This window comes from Perca flavescens, chromosome 9, assembly GCF_004354835.1.
Source record: "Perca flavescens isolate YP-PL-M2 chromosome 9, PFLA_1.0, whole genome shotgun sequence".
In the NCBI taxonomy this organism is placed as follows: Eukaryota; Metazoa; Chordata; class Actinopteri; order Perciformes; family Percidae; genus Perca; species Perca flavescens.
This window is the reverse complement of record NC_041339.1, coordinates 27,672,311-27,692,902: the sequence shown is the minus strand read 5'-3', so window position 1 is coordinate 27,692,902 and position 20,592 is coordinate 27,672,311. Positions and strand designations below refer to the sequence as shown.

The 20,592-nt window shown below is 40.9% G+C and overlaps 1 protein-coding gene across 2 annotated transcripts in view; it reads left to right on the top strand.

The window, feature by feature from the left end:
• The first annotated feature begins 1,977 nt into the window (after positions 1-1,977).
• cachd1 (cache domain containing 1) overlaps positions 1,978-20,592 on the top strand; it is a 109,698-nt gene continuing 91,083 nt past the window's right edge. Inside the window, exons 1-2 of one of the 2 annotated variants that reach the window (XM_028587598.1) lie at positions 1,978-2,024; positions 2,240-2,338. Coding sequence is in view for 1 of the 2 variants with exons in the window: in XM_028587597.1 (XP_028443398.1) it covers positions 11,352-11,600 (249 nt within the window). In the remaining variant the exon portion in view is untranslated. Of the gene's footprint in view, positions 2,025-2,239; positions 2,339-10,935; positions 11,601-20,592 lie in introns of those variants that run through there. The other variant, XM_028587597.1, reaches the window with a different exon arrangement.

Genomic DNA, 20,592 nt, shown 5'->3' with positions numbered 1-20,592 from the left:
ACACACACACACACACACACACACACACACACAAACACGTATACCTATCTCCTCTGGTTTTACACACACACACACACACACACACACACACACACACACACACATCTTTCATACAAAAGCACACTTAGTCATACTGAGTTGTTTCTGTCTCACACACACACACACAGATGTCAAACACAGCACTGCATAAAGCCACAGCCCCAGTCTTGAATAGAGCCAGAAATAGCACTGGGTTTGACTTGGAATCGGCTTAAAGTCTTCAAAGAGAATATTTTGATATAGCAAAGGGAGTGAAAGAGTGAGAGGGGTGAGGGAGAGGGAGGCGGGGGGAGAACAGAGCAGATCTGGTTCTTCTATCCAGCTGTAAAAAGGGGGCAAAAACTTCAGAGACTGGCGTTGCCATGGTAACTGTATGGTGCTCCGACATACATGTAGCAAATGTATTCATAAAAATTGGTGGCAGCAGAGGAGTAGTGTGTGCACTGGGTGCAAACTTAGTTCATAGTACTTTTATAGTTTTCCATCTCCATCCCTTTCGTCTTCTGTTGCTCTCCACACATCCAGCAGAGATTACATTGACGTGTGTACTGATGGATACTGCTGCAGCTAATTAAAACCCAATAGAGTTAACAGCGCATGCTTCAGATGCCCTGTGAGAAATGATTGGTTTAGTCTTATCTGGCAGCTTCTTTATGTTTTCCTATATTGATGTTTTGAAGCTTGTTCCCTGTAATTATGAAATGACTATCACTTCATTGCCATAGTGGCTCTAAATACCAGTCATCACATCCATCTCCCAGTCTGCATTTTCCTGTTTGTGCAGACTAAGTTTTGCCAGTGCTGCTGCTCTTTTATTGGCTGTTACGTGGGTTTTAAGTCACAAGCTAAACTAATTGTTTCAGAGATTACCGTAAGTACTAAGAGACAGAAGTTGTTGTATGAAAAAGTTAAATTCCTTTTTTTTATTTTTTTTTATTTACTTGATCGGCTTTGATACGACCGTTCTCACATTTTAAGCTAGCCGCGTGGCTTTATGGATGGCAATGTCTGTCTGTCTGTGAGTTAGGTGGCCCACCACTTTGGTCCAAACTGAAAGATCTTAATTAACAACTATTGGATTACATTTGATACGGACTTCATATCAAGCTCAGGACAACCTTTTTCTTTGTCCAATAATTTACTTTGAGACTAAATAACTTCCACAGTCACAAATGTAGGCATATGCAAAACAAGTATATTAATATATACATCTGTATATTTGTTTCTTGTATGTACATAATAGTTCTGATTATTTTTAACAATCTTTGTTTAGCTTTGTTCTTGTTTTTAGCTGCAATTATATTTCTAAATTCCTAAAAATCGTTCTTGGAACTGTGTGTAAGTACGTTGTGAACAACCGAAAACTTAAAATGTCTTGTATGTGTACACAGTTGGCCAATAAAGCTGGTGTTAATAACCTCTATAGATGCATGTGTTTAGTTGTTGATTGTTATGCGTACATGCCTGCGAATAAACGTATTAAGCCGGTTAATGGGTTCACTGAGGCTGCACACACAGGGCCTGCATATTCAATTCTACACCTCTATTTAAAGATTATGAGAAAAAAGTACTTTTTTGTTGTTGTTAAAGGCCATTTGTAATTCTGTAAACGTCACATAGGTTCATAAATATTATGTACAGCTGTGTCTCTGTGCCTGTCTGTGACCTCTGAACAATGTTTGCCTCTTTGTGATCCATTTCTTTCTGGGTTTTGTTTTTGTTTTTCTTCCTCTGCCTCTGTCCTTCTTTCATGGCAGTTTGATCACAGGGGTCTGTCATGCATTAAGAAGAACTGGGTCTAGCTAGTTTGTCCCTGAAGCATTTCCTGTCTGCAGATGGATGGATGCCCAGAGACTCTGAAGCTCTGATGCTGCCAGTAACTTTAAGTCAGCTGGAAACTGGAAGGTTGTTTACGTCTAAAATGATTTCTGTTTTTACTACGGACCGAGACTGAGGCGCCGCGGTCATCAAGAGAGAAAAATCAGGTTAGTCAGTCAGGATCCTTCCTCTACACTTTTAGGCTGTCACTTGAGAAGGTAGTCAATGTCACAGATAAGTCACAGTAGTCCATTAATGACCTTATTCTAACTCACTGACTTGTTGTGCTGTTTTATTCTCCTTCCTTCATCTCTCTGATGAGACATAGAGAGAGGATGAATGATGGTTTTCCTCAACATGATGATAATGTTCTCCCAACCAGAAAGGAGTATTAAGAGCAGCTGTACCCAAAACATTGCCTCCGATTGGTTTGAGGCTGACCCAGGACCAGCTGGGAAGAGAGAGATGGCAAAGAGCAGTGGTGAGGACACTCATGCTTAACCAATATCATGCTAACAAGTCAGTCAACTTGCCAATAGTTAATGAAAGCAATAATTTCACTATTACCGAATATCTTTTACTAGGCTTCCAACAGATACTACACTCTATACCAGTGGTTCTCAACCTTTTTTGTGCCAGCGCCCCCCTATCCATTATTCAGGTGCCTAACGCCCCCCAACAAATATTATGTAGGCTAATTGCCCCGAATATGAATGATTATGCCCTAATATAGGCCTATTATTGTTGTTGCTATTGTTATCAAAAATAATCAAAAAATCAAATCATTGAATGACAAACAACACATGTATTAGTTTCCCAGGTATCAAAAAAGCCATGTGAATAGAAATTATATATATTTACAGGTTTAAAAAAAAAAATGCAACTATTTTGACATTCAAATTAAATAACAGCAGCCAATCAGAACAACTAGATATGTAACATTCAAACTATAATTATGTATTATCAAAAGACCTGCTGCATGTCCCTGGTGTGAACCTCAGCACCTTTAGAAGATGACTATAATTTGAATGTCCTTTTTTGTTTGTGAAGTGACCTTGGGTGTCATGAAAGGCGTTTTAAATAAAATATATTATTATTATTATTATTACAAACACTAACGGTAGCCAATCAGAAACAACTAGCAATTTAACATTCAAATCTATTTTTAATTCAAATCTAAATCTATAATCGAATTCAACGGAAAACAAGCTGGCACTTATCAAGGGGTAAAAGCAGGATTACACACACACACACACACACACACACACACACACACACACACACACACACACACACACACACACACACACACACACACACACACACACACACACACACAAGTATTTTGGTGATGACAAATGACTTGAAGAACGACACCTACTGTCGATTGGAAATAAGTTTACAACCTTTAAAAAGTTAGTGAGAGCGCTTTTTTGATGCTAAGAAGAGTCTAGGTTAGATTTGCTATCGGCTGTCTTGCGAGTAAATAGCAGAAAAAAAAACGTTTGGAGAAACACAACCCCACATCGCGCTGTGTTTTGTGGAGGTGTGAGAATCCCGTAAACAGATACATCACTGCCTCTAGCGCTTCCATAAGAAAGTTTTAAAACACCAAACACAAGCCCTAAACTGGCCGGGAGTTTGGGGAACAGCTGACCAAACAACAAAGCACTGTCGATGTCTCTGGCACGTCTCTTTTCTTTCTCTCTTTCTCCGTGAAATGCAGCTGTCTTCAGGTGCAGTAAGAAACATTGTGTTCTATAAACGATCTGACGAAAAACTGTTACTGTGAAATATAAAGTGTACTTGTGCTAGATTGGGGATTAAAGAATACAACAGGACGTTGCGGTGATTGCGTTATTTTTATTTTTTTTATCTGAACGTAGCTTTATGTAGGGACCTAGTAGGCTACAGAGCTCATTTAAGATGATACTGTGACGTCCCGTTTCCGTGAAGGCAGCACGGAGCTGCGCCAAACTAAGCTGACAGAAGCACAGAAGAGAAGAAGAGTTATGATACCGGTCTCATCCAGTCGCAGTGCTGTAGACTGGCAGGTTTTAATGTTACAAACCACTGATTTTTTAGTAGTTTAAGTGTAAACATGTATTGTTATTGTGAATCTTTGGTTTAAACTAGCTTTCAAACAAACGCCCCCCATGGGCACCTCAACGCCCCCCTTTCCAAAATATTGCTTCCAAAGCCCCCCATCATCTTCTGAACGCCCCCTGGGGGGTTGTACCGCCCCCGTTGAGAAACACTGCTCTATACTATACTTACTGCATTAAATTGTGACTTTTGTTGTAAATCTGTTTTTAATATGGAAAGTGGCCAGCCTCCCTTCATTAAATTGGTGTTTGTTTCTCTGTAGTCTTGCAGTAAGACACAGGACTGCAGCATCAATATTTAAAGAGCAAAAATAGAAAAGTCAATCCAGAGTGAAACTTAAATGTTGCAATACCAAACAATATTTTAATTTATGTTGAATGTATCACCTCAGTTTTTACTAAAAGATGTACATTCTTTGTCAGTTAGTTTAAATTAGGGGACAACACCTACTGATAATCATAAAAAATGTTACAAGGGCCAGAGTTTAATGAGTATTTTTATGTGAGATGCGCTATTTGGTTTCTTGCTAAGACAAGAAGACTGATACTTCTTAATGTCTGCATGGTAATATGGAGCTACTACCAGGAGGTGCTTAGCTTAGCTTAGTATAAAGACTAGAAGCAGTGGGTTTTAAAAATCTGCCTACTAGCACATTTGAAGCTTAATTAGTGAGCTTTAGACGTGCTGGTAGGAATATTTTTTTAACTTAAGAGTGATCCTGCTTCCAGTCTTTATGCTAAGCTAATTGGCTGCTGGCTTTAGCTTCATATTTAACGGTCAGACATGAGAGTGGTATAGACCAATTTGGAGTGCACGACACAGTTGCGTCACTGCAATTGCGCACTCATAGTGGTGGCAGAAAAACAGCCGAAACAATGGTGAATATACTGTTTTTCACAATACAAGACTTTTTTATGATACATCAATGGGGATAGCTGGCTAGTTTCTTACCTAGCTTGATTATTCCACCATGTTTTAATGCCACGTTGGCTACAGAAAATGAGCCAAACAGCCGACTGGTCAAGTCAAGTCAAGTCAATTTTATTTGTATAGCACATTTAAACGAACAACAGTTGACCCAAAATGCTTTACAGGTAGAGCAGGGAAAGCAGAAACAGTATGCCTTAACATAATCAAGTATGCAAGGTACCATGAATATAGTTAAACAAAGGAAGAATTAAATGATGTAATATAGAATAAAACAACAATGTAAATACAAAAAGATAAGAAAAAGTCGAGTTCAGTTCATAGACTGGTGAACAGCGGCAGTGCTGGCTCCAGAGACGGATAAGGTCGCTAGCTAACTAGCCAGCCCTAATGTTAGCTTATCCATCCTCAGAGTAGCTACCTCCGCTCTCCTACCAGCAAAGTAGTCTGCCATCCGCGGCGAGATCGCGGGGTTAGCTAGGTAGGGGTTCAGCGATACATTTAAATTTTTTCAACTGGCCACCATCAGCCCAGCACCCAGCGGTGGCTGTGATCGTTAACGTTAAAAGTAATCCAATAATATAAATTGCCTTTTTCACTGTCTGTGCACATACCAATCAACTATTGTTAAATAAAACAATCCTTTTTCATGGGCTGCCTGTGTTAAAAAGATGCGATTAAACAAGCCATTTTGATTTGAGGGCCTGTCCTGAACATAAAGTAGGTATTGGTTTAAATTCTACCAATTTCTATGTGAGCATCTTCTTCCTCCTAGAGCATAAGGGAAGTTGATACACAGAATAACCAACAATAATAAAATGCACATTAGAGCATCGTGTAGCAGAGCACATAAGCAAAATCATGCAGCCGTGAAGTGAGTAGATTTTGTGTTCTTTCTCTCTCTCTCTGACTCTATTCTTGAGAGTGACTTCTCCAGTGGATATTCTGTGTGCCTCTTGTGTATCAGTGTTCATTTCTACCTGTGTACCATAACTACTATGTTGTGTAGGGGCCTTGTTTTGCCAGGAGGAGTGTTGCTGTAAAAGCCTAACAAGTCTCTATGTGTCACTATCAACCCCTGTGTTTACTGATTGTTGCAGTGGAGAATTGTCACGCTCAGTCAGTTGCATTTACATTTGGCTTTATTTACACAGCATGAGAAACTCCAGTTGTAGCATTGCCTACTTCTCACACACAGAGACTCCTTCCCTAAAAGAACAGTAGTCTTATATTAGAAGCTGCGTAACCTCACTGAATCTGGCTTTAAATCTAATCTGGATTTCCACAGGTAACAGTTAATATTACATCCTGAGCCAAAGATTTCCTGTTCACATGTATAAATCTCTCTCAGTCAGAGCTGCCTTTGAAGCCAGATGTGAAACCCCTGAGTCTTCCTGTCTTTTGCTTTGAACAGGACCTCCCTGCATCTCACCCCAAAATCTCATTTAAAATATTCACAAATCCTGAATTCTGGACTAATCAGCCTCACTTTCTCCCCTTTATCTTCCCAAACCAGGAGGCTTTGTGGATGTATGCTGTAATTAAAATAATGCAAATGGGGTAATCCTGTAAAACAAATCCTCTCCAGTAATGAAGACCCCTACCCGCTTTCTTGTATAATTAAATATTTTTGCTCTGAATAAACCAGCAGCACTCTCTACACAGAGATATGCCAGTCAGACAGCCAGTCAGGATTCGTAATTTTACAGACAGATGCGTTGCTTTGGCTGAGCTGCAGACAAATGATGCAAGAGATGAAGTGAAAAAACAATGAGAGCAAGACAAACTGATGCCTTATATTTTACAATGTTACAGTTTTACAAGCCAACAATCTCTGTAGTAAAGGATTGATTTGGAGATGTTATATTCATCATACCTGTTGTTACATTTTCAGAAATCAAACACAAGATATAAGATATTTTTTAGACTTTTAATGTTTATTTAGATCTTGACAGAAAGGGAAAGACCTGCAGCAAAGAGGCCTGGGCCTGGCTCGAACCTGGGCTGTTGTGGTAAGGACTCGGCCTGAAAAATGACGTGCTCTACCCAGTAAGCTATCGGGAGGCCCTGAACGTGAGCTTTTTAAAGGTGCCTTGCCACACAAAACCGTTTTTATTTGCATTTTTTGAAATATGTTAGGTCCATATGTGTTTGTGTTATGTGGTGGATGTGAAAATGAACTGCTACCTCCTCTGTCAGCTCTAGCCACTGAAAAGAAATAAGCAGAGAAATCAGGCCAATTACAAAAGCTGGTCAGTCTGACATCATGTTGCCTGAGCTCATTACTATTCATGAGCTTGCCCTGTTGCGCTGGGTAAAAGATACTGACAGCTACGCTCTCACTGGCTAGCTGTTAGCCAATCAGATTCAAACAGCTTAGGTTGTTGAATAATAATGAGCACTGGTTTTCTTGATAATGTGTCTGAGAGTGTTTAATTGGATGTTATTTTGATTTTGGAGGCTGTAGTTTGTGATGCTGTTGAATTAAATTTATTTTTTGTTTTTAAGTAAGGAGGTTGAAAGCAAGTGGCACAGTCACTAGTACCTGCCAGGACAGTGGAAATGATGATTAGTAAGAAATTAAATAATATTTTAAACATGTGCAGTGCAGGGGCAAACTATTCCTGGCAGTGGTACCTCCGGCTTAGTTGTGCTTCTCAAGGTACAGAATCTGCTCGCTGGCAGGAAGCTGGTGAGCCATCAGGCAACTGTCGCTGTACCTGCCACTCTTAAGGGTGTCTCTGGGTGCAAGAAATAGGAGATTTGAGGGACAGAATATTAAATAACTTATCACCACAGATGCATTCCATTGGTGTCGTCACACATGACACTTCTGTCCTACGAATATTTACTTTATTTCCCCATTCACTTCTATCGAAGCCTGTACGATGTATGAATTCAAGCGTTTGTTTCCTGTTTGGCTGCATTGTCCATCTTCACTTTTGTTCAGCTCTGACCAAGCTAACCTTAGAAACACCGACCCATTGCATTTGGAAATGTAGAAGTTATTATTCTAGCCTGTTTTATTAATATGTTAATATTAACACTTTATCAACAAACAGTCCCTCGTCTTAATGAAAATCCAGGATGCTTTTTTCTGACCCTGACTTCTGTCTCTGGACATCTCTGCATCAATGCTGTGAACAGAAAACACCTGTGGTCGCACTTCACATGCACACAAATGCACACACACACACACACACACACACACACACACACAAATAACAGGTGTGGAGCAGAGAGTGTTGAGTAGATTTGAATCCTCCAAATTCATAAACACCGACAGCAGAGCATTGATTAGTTCTCCTCTGCCTCTGCGGCTGAGAGGAGAGGAGACCATATCGTTTTAAAAAGTTGTGGCATTTAGATTTCACTTTGAGTTATTTTAGTCTGCTTCGGATTATGTTAATTTATACACTCTTTCTAATGTTTGCACAAGGATCTTTATATATATTCTCCTGTGCAAATATTGCAGCCAATTCAGGAAATTAATTCCTTTCTAAAACAGTCACCATTTGTGTCCTTATAAATAAAGAATGGCTTGCATATAAACTCCACTTTTGATTGCTGAACTGAGTTGAAGGTGAAACAGGGATTTTGTGGGGAACTGATCATGTATGCGATACACACACTACATCTAACAACTCAACAAACATCCTTGTGTTTGTAAGTGTCTAAAAGAATCTGACGGCCACGCAAACATCTGATGGCGTCTGCAGCCAAAGACAGAGACAGACGACCCATTCAGGAGCGTAGCAAAGTCTGGAGTCAGGAACTCTTTTCCTGCTGAAGATCCCTGGTTTGCAAAGCATTGGCCCAGTGCATCAATCACACTTGTATTTCACAAGCAGAGCTGTCCATATGAATTAAATATTGAGATGACAATTAGGAACAACTGAAAGATTTGATAAAAGAAGTGGTTCATATTACGAGTAGTATCCTACATCCTGAAAAGGCACCACTGGTAGCCATAATAAATAAAGTAAAATGACTTATTCCACTGCAATATTGAGCTTTATTGCAACCCATGTAACAATGGGACCGAAAGTAGTCTTCATTTGACAGATGATATTTCAGTTACACGGCATTGAAGTTATTTTGGACAATCATGGTGGGCAGGCTGCTCTACCTCACTATGATCAAGGCCGTGACTCAACATGGTTGACTGACTGACTAAAACATAAAAATTATATATTTATATACATGTCAACTTTCCAGAAAGTGACGCATCATGAAGAATTGAAAATGAAAACGAACCATCCCACAGTTGATGTTAAAAGGACCTACAGCTTTAGTGGTGTTATAGCTACTTGTCAGGGTCTCTAACCAAATTTAACTTTGCAAATGTTTGTGTAACAGAGTTGAGGTTGGTTACTCTAGCACTTCGCAGCTACACAATAGTAAACATTTGAAAGGTTTCTTCAAAAGCCTCCCATGATTTGATACGAGTTTATAGGTTAAAGACTGGGAAAACTCCACTGTCAATTCTAGTGTGATTGACACATAAAGCAACCAATACAACGCCACCTGAGGCCTAATTACACGACCAGCAGAGCTGGCCAGAAGGCCCGTTTTGATCCCATTGCATCTATACGTCTTCAAAGGCTATCTATAAAAGTTATTGGTAAAGAATAAATTACTAGCAGCATCTACTTTGAAAAAAAGGGTTCACGGACTTTATTAAGTATAGGTTTAATTTTATAGACAAGGTGACATGTCTCCCCCCAGCAATATCTGTAAATTGTTCCCTTCAGTTTACTCTATATTTGCATATTTACAGTTGCCATGGAGCTAATCATTTCTTTTTTTATAGATTATAGTTTGGGGCATTTCCACCTTTAATGGATAGGGCCAGGGGCGTAGCACAAAATTCTGGGCCCTGTAGAAAGGCATTTTCTATGGGCCCCTCCCCGCATCCACAGCTATTCTTTCTAGCATCCTTTTGGGCTCTCCTCACATGAGGGTCCCCCAAAAAACTCTTCGATGTCTTAAATTCAAATTTAAAAAACTGAGCTTTGCCCACTAAGTAAACCTGGGAATTTATTTTAATATGGTATGTTTGATTTGGTATTCAGTTTGGAAATAGGATAAAACAATTTTTTTCCAGATCAAACAGCCATGAAACTGAAATGTTGCGCCTGGATGCAACATAGGTCAACCAGAAAATCTCCCAAAGGTTACAGGCAGTGAGAGGGATGGGGAGAGGACAGTTGTGCAGCTGCAAATTAAATACACACTTCAATCAATGAAGTGAATAGACATAGAGAGAGAGCCCTGATTGGAGTTCAGTTGGTGGATGGGTTGGTGTGCTGTTATACTTCAAAGCCTTCTTTAACAAATTATTTTATTTTGCAATCAGAAATCAAAAGGTAAATTGCCCAAATACACAAGTCTCTGCTTCTCCTCATAGCCGCTCAGCCAAAGTGAAATTTAAGCCTTAACAAAAACAAGAACTGGATCCTCACAGGAGTGGAGTCTCTGCTGGGTGCTGCACTCTGATTTATGATCTAAATGCTGTCGCTTATTTTACCAAAAATCTTTACAGATATGTCATATCACCTGTTTAATTGTTTAATGCCTAAAAGCAGAGGACCCTTCAGCTGAATGTCTTTTTTCACTTCCTTTTTGTTTGTTTTTATCTAACTGCGTCCAAAGACATAATACAGACATTGTTACTTGCAGAAAACAAAATCTAAAATGATCCTCATGAAAACTAAATGCCCTGTAGCCTATATAGTAACCCCACTTTTATTAATAAAATATTTTGAAGGCAATTTATCTAGTAGTTATTTTAAAATGCACGATAATTAAAATGTACAGTGGACTCAACATTTGAAAAGGTCCTTATTGCATACCAGGTTGAACAAAATTAGAACATGATGAAATGAAAGGCTTTGGGCGACTTTAACCATCAGTCATTGATATGACTGACATTGACCAGAGGTCATAAACCCTATGCATAGGGTCTTTGGGCAACTTCGTATTTGCGAATTTTGAAGGGCCATTCACTCTTTTCCCAGCTGCAGTTGAAGGCATCAGGAAACCCTGGTCCATTGATCCGGAGATCCAGGCGTCGGTAGGACTCTTGTGTTTCCACGCCTCCCACTTTCACCCCCATTGTGGTGATTCTCCGGCTCACACACACTTTGCCAGACTTCCAGGAGTTGGAGCGAGTGACCGAAGACGAAAACGCCGACAACGTTTTCAAAAAGAAAAAGAAAAACCGTGTCTTCTTTCACGCATGGATCTACTTTCTTCTCTTGTGGGATTTCAAAGAGCTGCAATGGTTTGCGCTGCTGAGAATTTTGGAGACTCGTACCGGAGAGAAAGGGCACACGTTCTCTACGCTGCAAAGTTGTAAAAGTAGTTTCCCTTGAAGTTTTTTTTTTTTTTTTTTTTTTTTTGCCCCCTGCCACCAGTTAAGACTCCGTGTTTCTTCAGCCTGTAGACCCACAGCCATCATGGCGAGGCGGACGGGGGAGAAACCTCCGGGTTTGACGCCGAATACGCGCGCTGCTTTCCGGGATAAACACCTTCGGTTTCACGGGGGCTTGTTGGCTTTTTCGTGGAGCTTCGTTGTAATGTGCTCGGCTCTTTCTTGTGGATATTGCGGAGCCGAAACGGAGTTTTCCATCTTGGAAGAAGCGCAAGTTTTGGCCGACCAGATGAAAAAGCTGTCCTCCCAGGAGCTGGGAGTCTTTACTATGCAGGTAAACGTGGATCAGAAATGCTTTTTAAAAAGTGTGTGCTGTCTCGTTTCTGTGTGAGGAATGGCTGTGCCACTTCGTGTTGGAGCGGATTTAAAGAGCCAAACCCAAACTGGTACAAACAGGATTTTCAAAACAACAAACATAATGTAGCCTAATAATCATAGGGAGGGCGGGGGGACTTTGTTGACCGAAATGTTACAGTGTTACGAAACAATAAGCTCTTTGGTTGCCAGTTTTCGGCCGTAACAACAGGCGCTTTGAAGTTAGGACGCATTTATCTGGGGCATCAACACCCTGGAGGTTTCACCTTTTATTATCCTCTAATCCGCTTAAAAAAACGAATTTTACAACAGATCAGTTATTTAAACACATTCACTGTGTGTGTGTGTGTGTGTGTGTGCGCGCGCGTGTGCTGGAAAGGTGACTATACTGTCACCTAACGTACATTGATTCTCATTTTGAAATCAGCAACATTTCATTTTAGGGATTGGCCCTAATCCAACAGCATTACAGACGAGTGCCTGGTTATAAAGATGCACACATGCCATTGTGCTGATAGATAAAAAAAAGAAGAAGAAAAAAACCCTGTTTATGGTTATAATGTAACATGCCTCCCAGTGTGTCTGAGAATTTTGCTATGTAGGTCTCTTTAAAGTCAAATAACAATGAATAAATCCATTTTTATTTAACTTGGCTGCAGCCCACAGATCCAATCCGAGAATCAGCCTTTTGGACACAAGGAGAACGGGTTCTCATTGCTTGATAGATGGCTTAAATTATGTCTGTATTTTCAAAATAGTTGTAGATTAATATAGTTATCGACTTATTGATTTATTGTCTCAACTCTGACTGCAACTGACTTTGACTGAACAGATTTTTGAGTTTTATTAGAGGTGAGATGGTTCCTGCGTTTGTGTCCCTTGTTTCTTCCCTATTGGAGACATTAAACATATTGGCTTTTACTAGCCAATAGTAACCCCATAATGCTGATGGTTATATGCCCTTATTAAATGATACACACCTTGATTTATCATTGATGTTAAAGCTGAAACGGCCCATTGATTCATAAATATTTTTTTTTAGAAACAAATATGCCAAAACGGCACAGATTCTAGCTAGTAAACTGAAAACCTTTTTATGGGTTTGAACAGAAAGCAAGTAATTTGAATTAGAGCTGAAACGTTTAATCCATTCATTATTTGGTTAACAGAAAATGTGTTGACTATCAGCTATTCTGAAAATGAAAATTAATTAATTTAAAGTCAGTTTAAAGCAACAATACCACACATTCCTCCGTTCCACCTTCTGAATTCTGAGGATTTGCTGTTTTATGTTTGTCTTATGTGATAATAACGAAACACTGTTGGTCGGACAAACGATCAACATGATTTACCATTTTCTGGCCTGTTACACGTTGATCAAGAAGGTAATCGGCAGATTAATCGACAATGGAAATAATCGCTTGCTGCAGCCCTGATTTATTAAACGTACTATGTGAACACAATGAGAACACCACTTGGCCATGTCCATGCGTGCAGACCTGCATTGAGTCACCAAATGGCAGTGGGTGCGGAGTGCAGTGCCGGTTGCTGCAGGGTGTGTGTGGTGGGGGGTGTTTAGCACTTCAGAGGCAAAGGAGCTCACAGGCCCCGAACACAGAGGCGAGGCAGCGGGGGGGCCCTGCCCCCAAATGGTGTTTCATCTTGTCTGCTTCCACACTGAGCTTCCTTCATCCCGGCCTATGGGAGTCGGCTTTGAGGACTTCCTCTGATTCCCCCTGGATCCGCCTTTGTCACCGCTCATCCTTCCCCGAGCTCCAGTTTCTCTGCTGATTTAGTAGAGTTTGTCTTTTTTTTTTTTTTTTCTGTAGTATTATTATTATTGTTATTCTTTGCTCGTGCTGGCGCATACAGTGAAATTATTCACACCTCTTCTATCAGCTGCAAAGATGTAATTCATGCAAAAATATTTTAATATATTTCAAGTACTTTATTTTTAATGACTCATTCAGATTTCATATAGCCCTTTCTAAATTATTTATGAAAGCATTCATTCAGCGTCATCCCCCTGTATCGTGGGAAAACAGCTTTGAGGCAATCATGTTGTTGTACAAGCTGTGAAAATATGACTTGGCATGAAGCTAATGCGAGTTTGATTGAAGCGGTGCATTTCCTGGATTTGTCAGAGTGGTTTTCCGCGATATAAGAGATGTGCATCCAGTATCAACAGTCCGCATCTGCCTGTGAAAACAACTTTAGGAATCTATTGGCCATGCTGTCTGTGTGGACACCTGCTCTGATGCAGGTGTGTCTGTTGAACTGGATTTCACTTTATCTTTCTGTCTCTTTGGCAGTTTCCCCTTTTTCCCTGTGCAGTGAAGTAGGCAGTGATTTTCCACACTGTCGTCTCCCCCCCCCCCGCCCCCCCACCCCAAAAAAACCCCTAAAAAACCAAAACCAGCACCATTGACTTAAAGTTCAGCTTTCTGGAGTCACAGCTGCCATTCATTATCTCTTTGAGGCTCTTTTTGTGTTTTCTTTTTTTGGCACAAAGACATCAACGTGCAAAAGTTCATGCTGTACTATTTCGGAGAGGATCTGAAGGTTTTGTCATCAAGCGAGCATCCCCGCATCTCCGTTTTAAAGCGTAATTCTACCTCTCTCCGCTCCACCCCTCATTATCTGGAAAATGTGTAATTTGAGGCTTTCCTTGTCAGTGCTTCTGCGTCACTGGGTCAACCTTGTTCAATCTGTCATTGAGTTCCTCCATTATCAGGGGACAGGAGGGTGTACAGACGGCACTCTGGTTAAGTTGATGGGTCCAGAGGATGTTTTTCTTTCAGATTTAGAGATGGCTTCTTTATTGTCCTTTTTTTTCTAAAAAAAAATGTTTTGCCACAGTCTGTACAGAGCTTCACATAAATACATAGGTACATGAATAGATCATACACCCCAACATAACTACATGAAAGACATCAGATACATCCGCACATAGATGTATGTTGTAAAAGCCATTCCCTGGGAAATTTTAAAGATAACATTTTTTAAGGCATTCCACTACAATCTATTACAATTCAGACTGATCTCATAAAGTGGCGTATGTATGACACGCCAATTCGTATGTGCCATTTTGGCGTGTTCTAAAGACGCATCATCGCGTTGGCCGCCATTGACCTACGTTACGTGTGAATTTTCGCTGTAGCGAGTAGTATGAAAGGATGTAAGTCTGTGGAGCGAGGTTGGTTGGGGTGGTGGATGGTTAAAACACAGGACTTTCAACTAGGAGAGCCTGGATCGCGTCCCACGTGTGGTGTTTTTAAATTTTTATTTTTTTTAATTTTTTTTAAGCCTTCCCAAATGTTTCTGACCTAAACCCAACTGTTTATTGTTTTGCTAAGCATGTGACGGTCATCTAAAGTTACTAAAGCCTTTCACCAATGTTCTTTTCCGAAACCCAATTTTGTTTTTATTTTTTTTAATTTTTTTTATTACACGTGTGTGACGTTGTTCTTGCGATAGCACGGCACGTGGTGTGTATGTTTACATCCGCTGTATACAGCGTAGACATCAAAATGCGTACAGATAACACGCCATTTGGCTTTAGGAAAGTGGCGTGTATGTTTACGCAAAGTCATGATGCCATGTTGTACAATTAGTTCAGTTGATTTTTTAGTAATTCAGTTGATTTGAAAGTGATTATTGCAACTACAAACTGTAAAGTTTGCTGTAGGCCTGCAACTTTTTGTTGCAGGCCTACAGCAAACTGTAGCCTGTGGCTTGTGTTAAGGTGTTGCTAATCAATACTATTTGTACCTTTTGATTGTTGCAGCCTGGCATTGTCTCCTAGTGTAAAAATCAGAAAGTTAATACTAATAATTAATAGTTAAAAGGTGATTTCTTACGCTGAATGATTTCTGCCATGCAACTCTCAGCGGTTGTTGTGAAAGTAGACTATCTTCTCTGATATACTATATGTAACTAATGAGCATATACTTTATGTAACTAATGAGCATACACTGTATGTAACTAATGAGCATTTCATGTCAGATTTTCTGCAGCTTAAAGCAGGAGGGGTTTGCACGGCAATTTGGACTTGGATCTAAATATGAAATAGAATCTCCTGTCCCTTTTCCATGTTATTAAAACATGGGCCTGGTGCTTCTCGTTCGCTAGAGCCAGGACCACGCTACATGTTTCCAGCCACAGTTGCAGCAACAAACACTTGATCACTGTTGAAAACGAACAGGCGCACAAAGATTGTCACTAAATGGCGAAGCCAAAAAGAGATCAGTCATCGCTGTGTGAAAAGTCCAGCTCACTTGCCTTTTATAGAGAGGCTATTTCCTTTGTACAATCGGATGATTATTTACAAAGGAAATTTCACTGTGTTAGTTTTAAGGGCCTTAATCCTCCTCCGAGAAGTGTGGTTTGTTATTAAGGCTGGCTCGTCCAGCATCCCTGGCCCCCTAAATGAATATTGATAGTAATTTGAGGGCAATGGAGGGTTTGCGCAGGAAAAAAGAAAATTGGGACAGTGCCGGCACTGTCATTAGACTGTGATTTTCTGGGTTTGGGTTTGGTCCAAGGGCAACAGTTGAGGGGCTATCACAGAGCCCCAGTTCCCACTTTGTTTCTTTCTTTTTTTCTTCTTTTTTAAGCTTAGACTAGACATTATCTAAATGTCTTCCACCTGCCTGTATTTATCTACTTTCTCTTTTTCTGTTTCTCTCTGCTGCTGTGTTTCTTCTCTTTGCCTTGCTTTGTATTGAATCCCTTGCAGAGACGGAGAGGGAGGAGGTGGAGGAGGAGGGCTAGAGGATATACAGCAGGACATCAGAATTCCTGCTAGGTTCTCTGCAGTACAGCTTCAAAGCCTTCTTGCTTCTCATTGCATTGCCTGCATGGCTGTGTGCTGAAACAGTCAAGGTTACCACTAGCCTCAGAGGCCCTCTGCTACATGTTGGAGCATTTCTATCTCTGTTAACTTTAAATGTATGTATGAGCCGCTCTGCATCCAGCCCTCATCCAATGAGCAAATGAATGCTTAGATGTCAAATATATCTCTAAGCACATTCCTACATTTGTCTTGTTGAGGACATAATGGGGCTCTCTTCATTGCCCACCCCTCAGGGCACAGGGTTTACATAATGTAACCAACTATTCCTTGAAACATACTTTGGGTGGAGGACAGAAACCTTCTCTTGGTGTGTGTTTAACATTTTCAGTTAAGTCTAACAATTTCATGCACAATGGAGTATTATGTAGGATACTGAACTAATCTCTGGTTCTTGGTTAATCTCCATACCATTACTAAACCATCCAATCAAGGTTTTGTGTGCTTAACAGGGATGTTTTGCTTCAATTTTAGCAAAACTGTCTGCTGTTTTATACTGGTGCTGCAGAACTGGGGCACGTTTTTAGGATGTCGTTATTTTGCTCACATTTCTAATGTAAAACCTTCCAAAAAAACACATTGATTTCTTTTAGGCCAGCAAAACAAGCTGTAAATACAAAAATGTACATATTATCACCTTATTCTCCATTATGTTAGCCAGCAAACTGCTAACCTCGTCTATTCATCATTTGCCGCTAGCTTGCAGTGGAAAAATGGCTGGCAGGGCTAGACTGAGGTAAAAAAAAAAATCAGCCCTGGGCTTTTGAGACCCAGACCAGCCCACCAAAATTGGCCAGATACCAACCATCCTTGCACTACCCTTCAAGACATTTACATACCAGCAGGGTTCAACATTGGTAGAATGGTAGATTTGCTTGATTCGTCAGTAAAAAAAAAATAATAATTTTGAAACCCGCATATCGGCCCCTAATACACTCCCTTATCTGAGTGGTAAGTAAGAGAGTATTCTAATGTACTCACTGATTGAAAAAGTCTGCCTGACTCCTGATGGCAAGATGGCTAAAGGTTGAGGGTGGAGGATGGCTGTCATCAAGATGTCTTGTATAGTAAACGAGCTACGGGCATTTTGTTGTGTTATTTTCGCCGCAGTGACTTAAATGCGCTCTGTCTCTATGATAGGATGGAAGTGGGCCATAGTGGGATGTGATTGGCCAGTATTCAGATGAGAGACAAACCAGTTGGCCAATCATGTGATCTCTCTCCTCTCTGTGGCCCGGTCAGTCAAAGACCAAGAATGTGAATGGCCAGTGTTAATATGAAAGACACACACATGGGCCAATTATGTGATCTCTCTTCTCTTGATGGGCCGATCTGAGTGCAGCCGCAGCCCATTCAGCCCACACAAATAGACCGGCCCACCGTGAAATCTCTCGGTACTCCCGATGGCCAATCCATGCCTGACAGAGGATGAACCAAAGCGGTGAAGTTGTGGGCTATAAAAACCAAAACAGTGACGGTTAAACGTTGGAGCTGAGTGAAACTGCAGAATCAGTTGTATCTTACTACTTATGTCTGTCAAGTTTTGAAAGTTGTAGGGGTTTCTTTCTCCTCCTTTTCTCTTGTTTGGGATGTTCAGGTCGTCTGAGCTACAGCTGCTTTGCATTAAGGCGCTGACACACTAACCCGATAATCGGCCGTTGGACAATCTGGCGAGGTCGGTGACTCGAGTGTGCTCCGTGCCGTCGTCCGTCTGCGGGGCTGTCGGCCTTCATTTTGGCCGACCTGACGTGTTCAGTCGGAGACAGGTCAGTCGGGACTCACCCGGAAATGGCGAGCGGAATGAGCGTGACTAGAGTCCCTCAAAATTGGACAAAAAATCTTTTAAACTGACCTTTTTGTTGATCTGAAACGAAGACAGATTCAGCAACTGCATGGCCTATTTCTCGCTTAAAATGTTTTCAGAAACATGTTTCAGTGAACTATTTTAGTACAATATGAGATCGTATTCTGAACAAGCCGCCATGACAGTCTAGCTTTGAATTTCCGGAGAACACAAACCCATGTGACGCGTTCGTCCAATCAGCTGCCGGTTTTAATTTTTTGGGGCAAAAATACAGATTAGCGCCGCCTGCTGCTATGGAGACGTATTACGTCTCGTCTCTTCAGTGTGTTCTGAGGCACTTTTTGGACCAACTCGGAGAGAATGATCAGTCCGACTGGCTTTTCTGCCGACGGTTGGCAGTCTGGTTGGTGTGTAACCGCCTTTAGACAGCCTTGCATTGCGGCACAACCTCTCCTTCTCAGTCCAGCCTTACATCATGATGTGCCTTAGCAGTTTATGAGCCATTCAAGGCTGTGCTGAACTATCTGCACCTCACTTTTTCCATTTTAACTGTTGCTTTTTTCAAACTGTTATTGCAGGGATCGTTTTATTTTTCTTTTTTTCTTTTTTTTTTTTTACACTTCCTTGCTTTCACACACAGTTGTTGGATTCTTGGTCTCAAGTTGCTGCTGATACATGAATACTTCAAACTTTTACTTTTCTGTTAGTGTGGGTGCTTTAGTATTCTGTCTTTTTTTTATTTTTTCATTTTTATCCAAGCTGAATTGAAAGTGAACATGGTAACTGTCGGATGTAATAATCTGCTGCATATACATGAACTTATTTCCAAGCTAAACTTTTCTATCATATAAAAGTTAGGCAAAATAGTTACATTGAAATTAAGAATTGTGTTTCTTGAGTCATTTTTTTTTTTTTAAGAGAAATAGGGCTCTCTGCCAACACCTGTAAAGTCTTCATCTTCATCTTCATTAAATGTGGAGCTGCTTGTATGTTTTGGCTTGAGTCCAGGCACCGAGAGGCTCAGGCGCCCCTCATATCCAACAGAGTCTCCAACCTCCAAACTGAGCACGCATCAGACACGGTGAAATTCCCAGACTTGTTGGACAAAACTTGGGTTTAAGTGCTGCTGTCCGATGGAAATCCTAACCTAGATCTTCAGAAAACCAGGGTTCAAACGTGGGCCTAAAGCGTGATTTATGCTTCTGCGGAGGCTCCACGCAGAGCTCTCGCCGTAGCCTACGTAAGTGGCCTGAAGTTTATACTTGTGCGTTGGTGTGTGCGTCAATCTCTTTAAGAGAATAGCAGGGCCGCCATGTGCCATGAGCGAGTGAGAGAGTGATGGTGATTAGCTTCGGAGCGAGTACCGACTCTAGAGGCGTACTGAGAGAAACAAAGTGTCTCCACTGTGCTTTCTGACCACGGTGGGAAATCAGAAGCAGGAAAAGTCAACCCTCTCCTTGATTTCATGTTTATGGAGAAGGAGAACCCGGAAATGAGCAGGGGGGGAATGCGAGGCTACCAAGCCATGGCCAAGCAGACCAATCACAGTTGTAGCTGCCTGTGTCGCCGCGACGTGTAGTTAGATTTTTAGCGAGGTGCACGTCAGGCTAGGGTTCGAATCTTCCACCTAACTACGTACGTTCCCACGACGTTGATTTAACGCAGAAGCATAAATCGGCCTTAAAGCTTAAGTGATGTCTGATTCCAGTGTGTGGTTAGCTTTTTCTATTGCACTGCAGATTGTCAGTAATATAAGTTTAAATTAAACGCACACCTGCAGCAGTTTGTGGGACTGTCGTGATTTCAGGTGGCTGGCTCTGGATATCTTGTGAATTTAATGGTCACATCGGCGAGAGGGACACAAGGTTCTCAGTTTGTTGATGAGGCCTTCTGATTAAAACAGGACTGAAAAGAAGTTGTGTGCAGATTTGTCTTTGTTCAGTCTGTCCCTACCTGCCGGCTAGCTAACACTAGCTAGCTGTCCGCACATATGAGGCTGGAGGGTCGTCAGCAAACGGACAATAAGAGCAGATGATTTAGTGAGCGGACTTTTCTGCTCTTATCTGCGTTGAAGTGGTTGTCTGTGCACTACTTAATTGAAACCTCAGGTACCGGCAGTCCATAGCTATGTGGCATAACCTGTATTTTTTTGAATATGTATAACTATGACTTGCATGTGGTGCAGGTATTTTATCATTCTTGCTCAAATATCATGCAAATGAATTCATAAAAATCTGAAGTTTCACTTCTGCATTTTGAGTATTGAATGAAACATTTGAGATTGTATTCTTATTG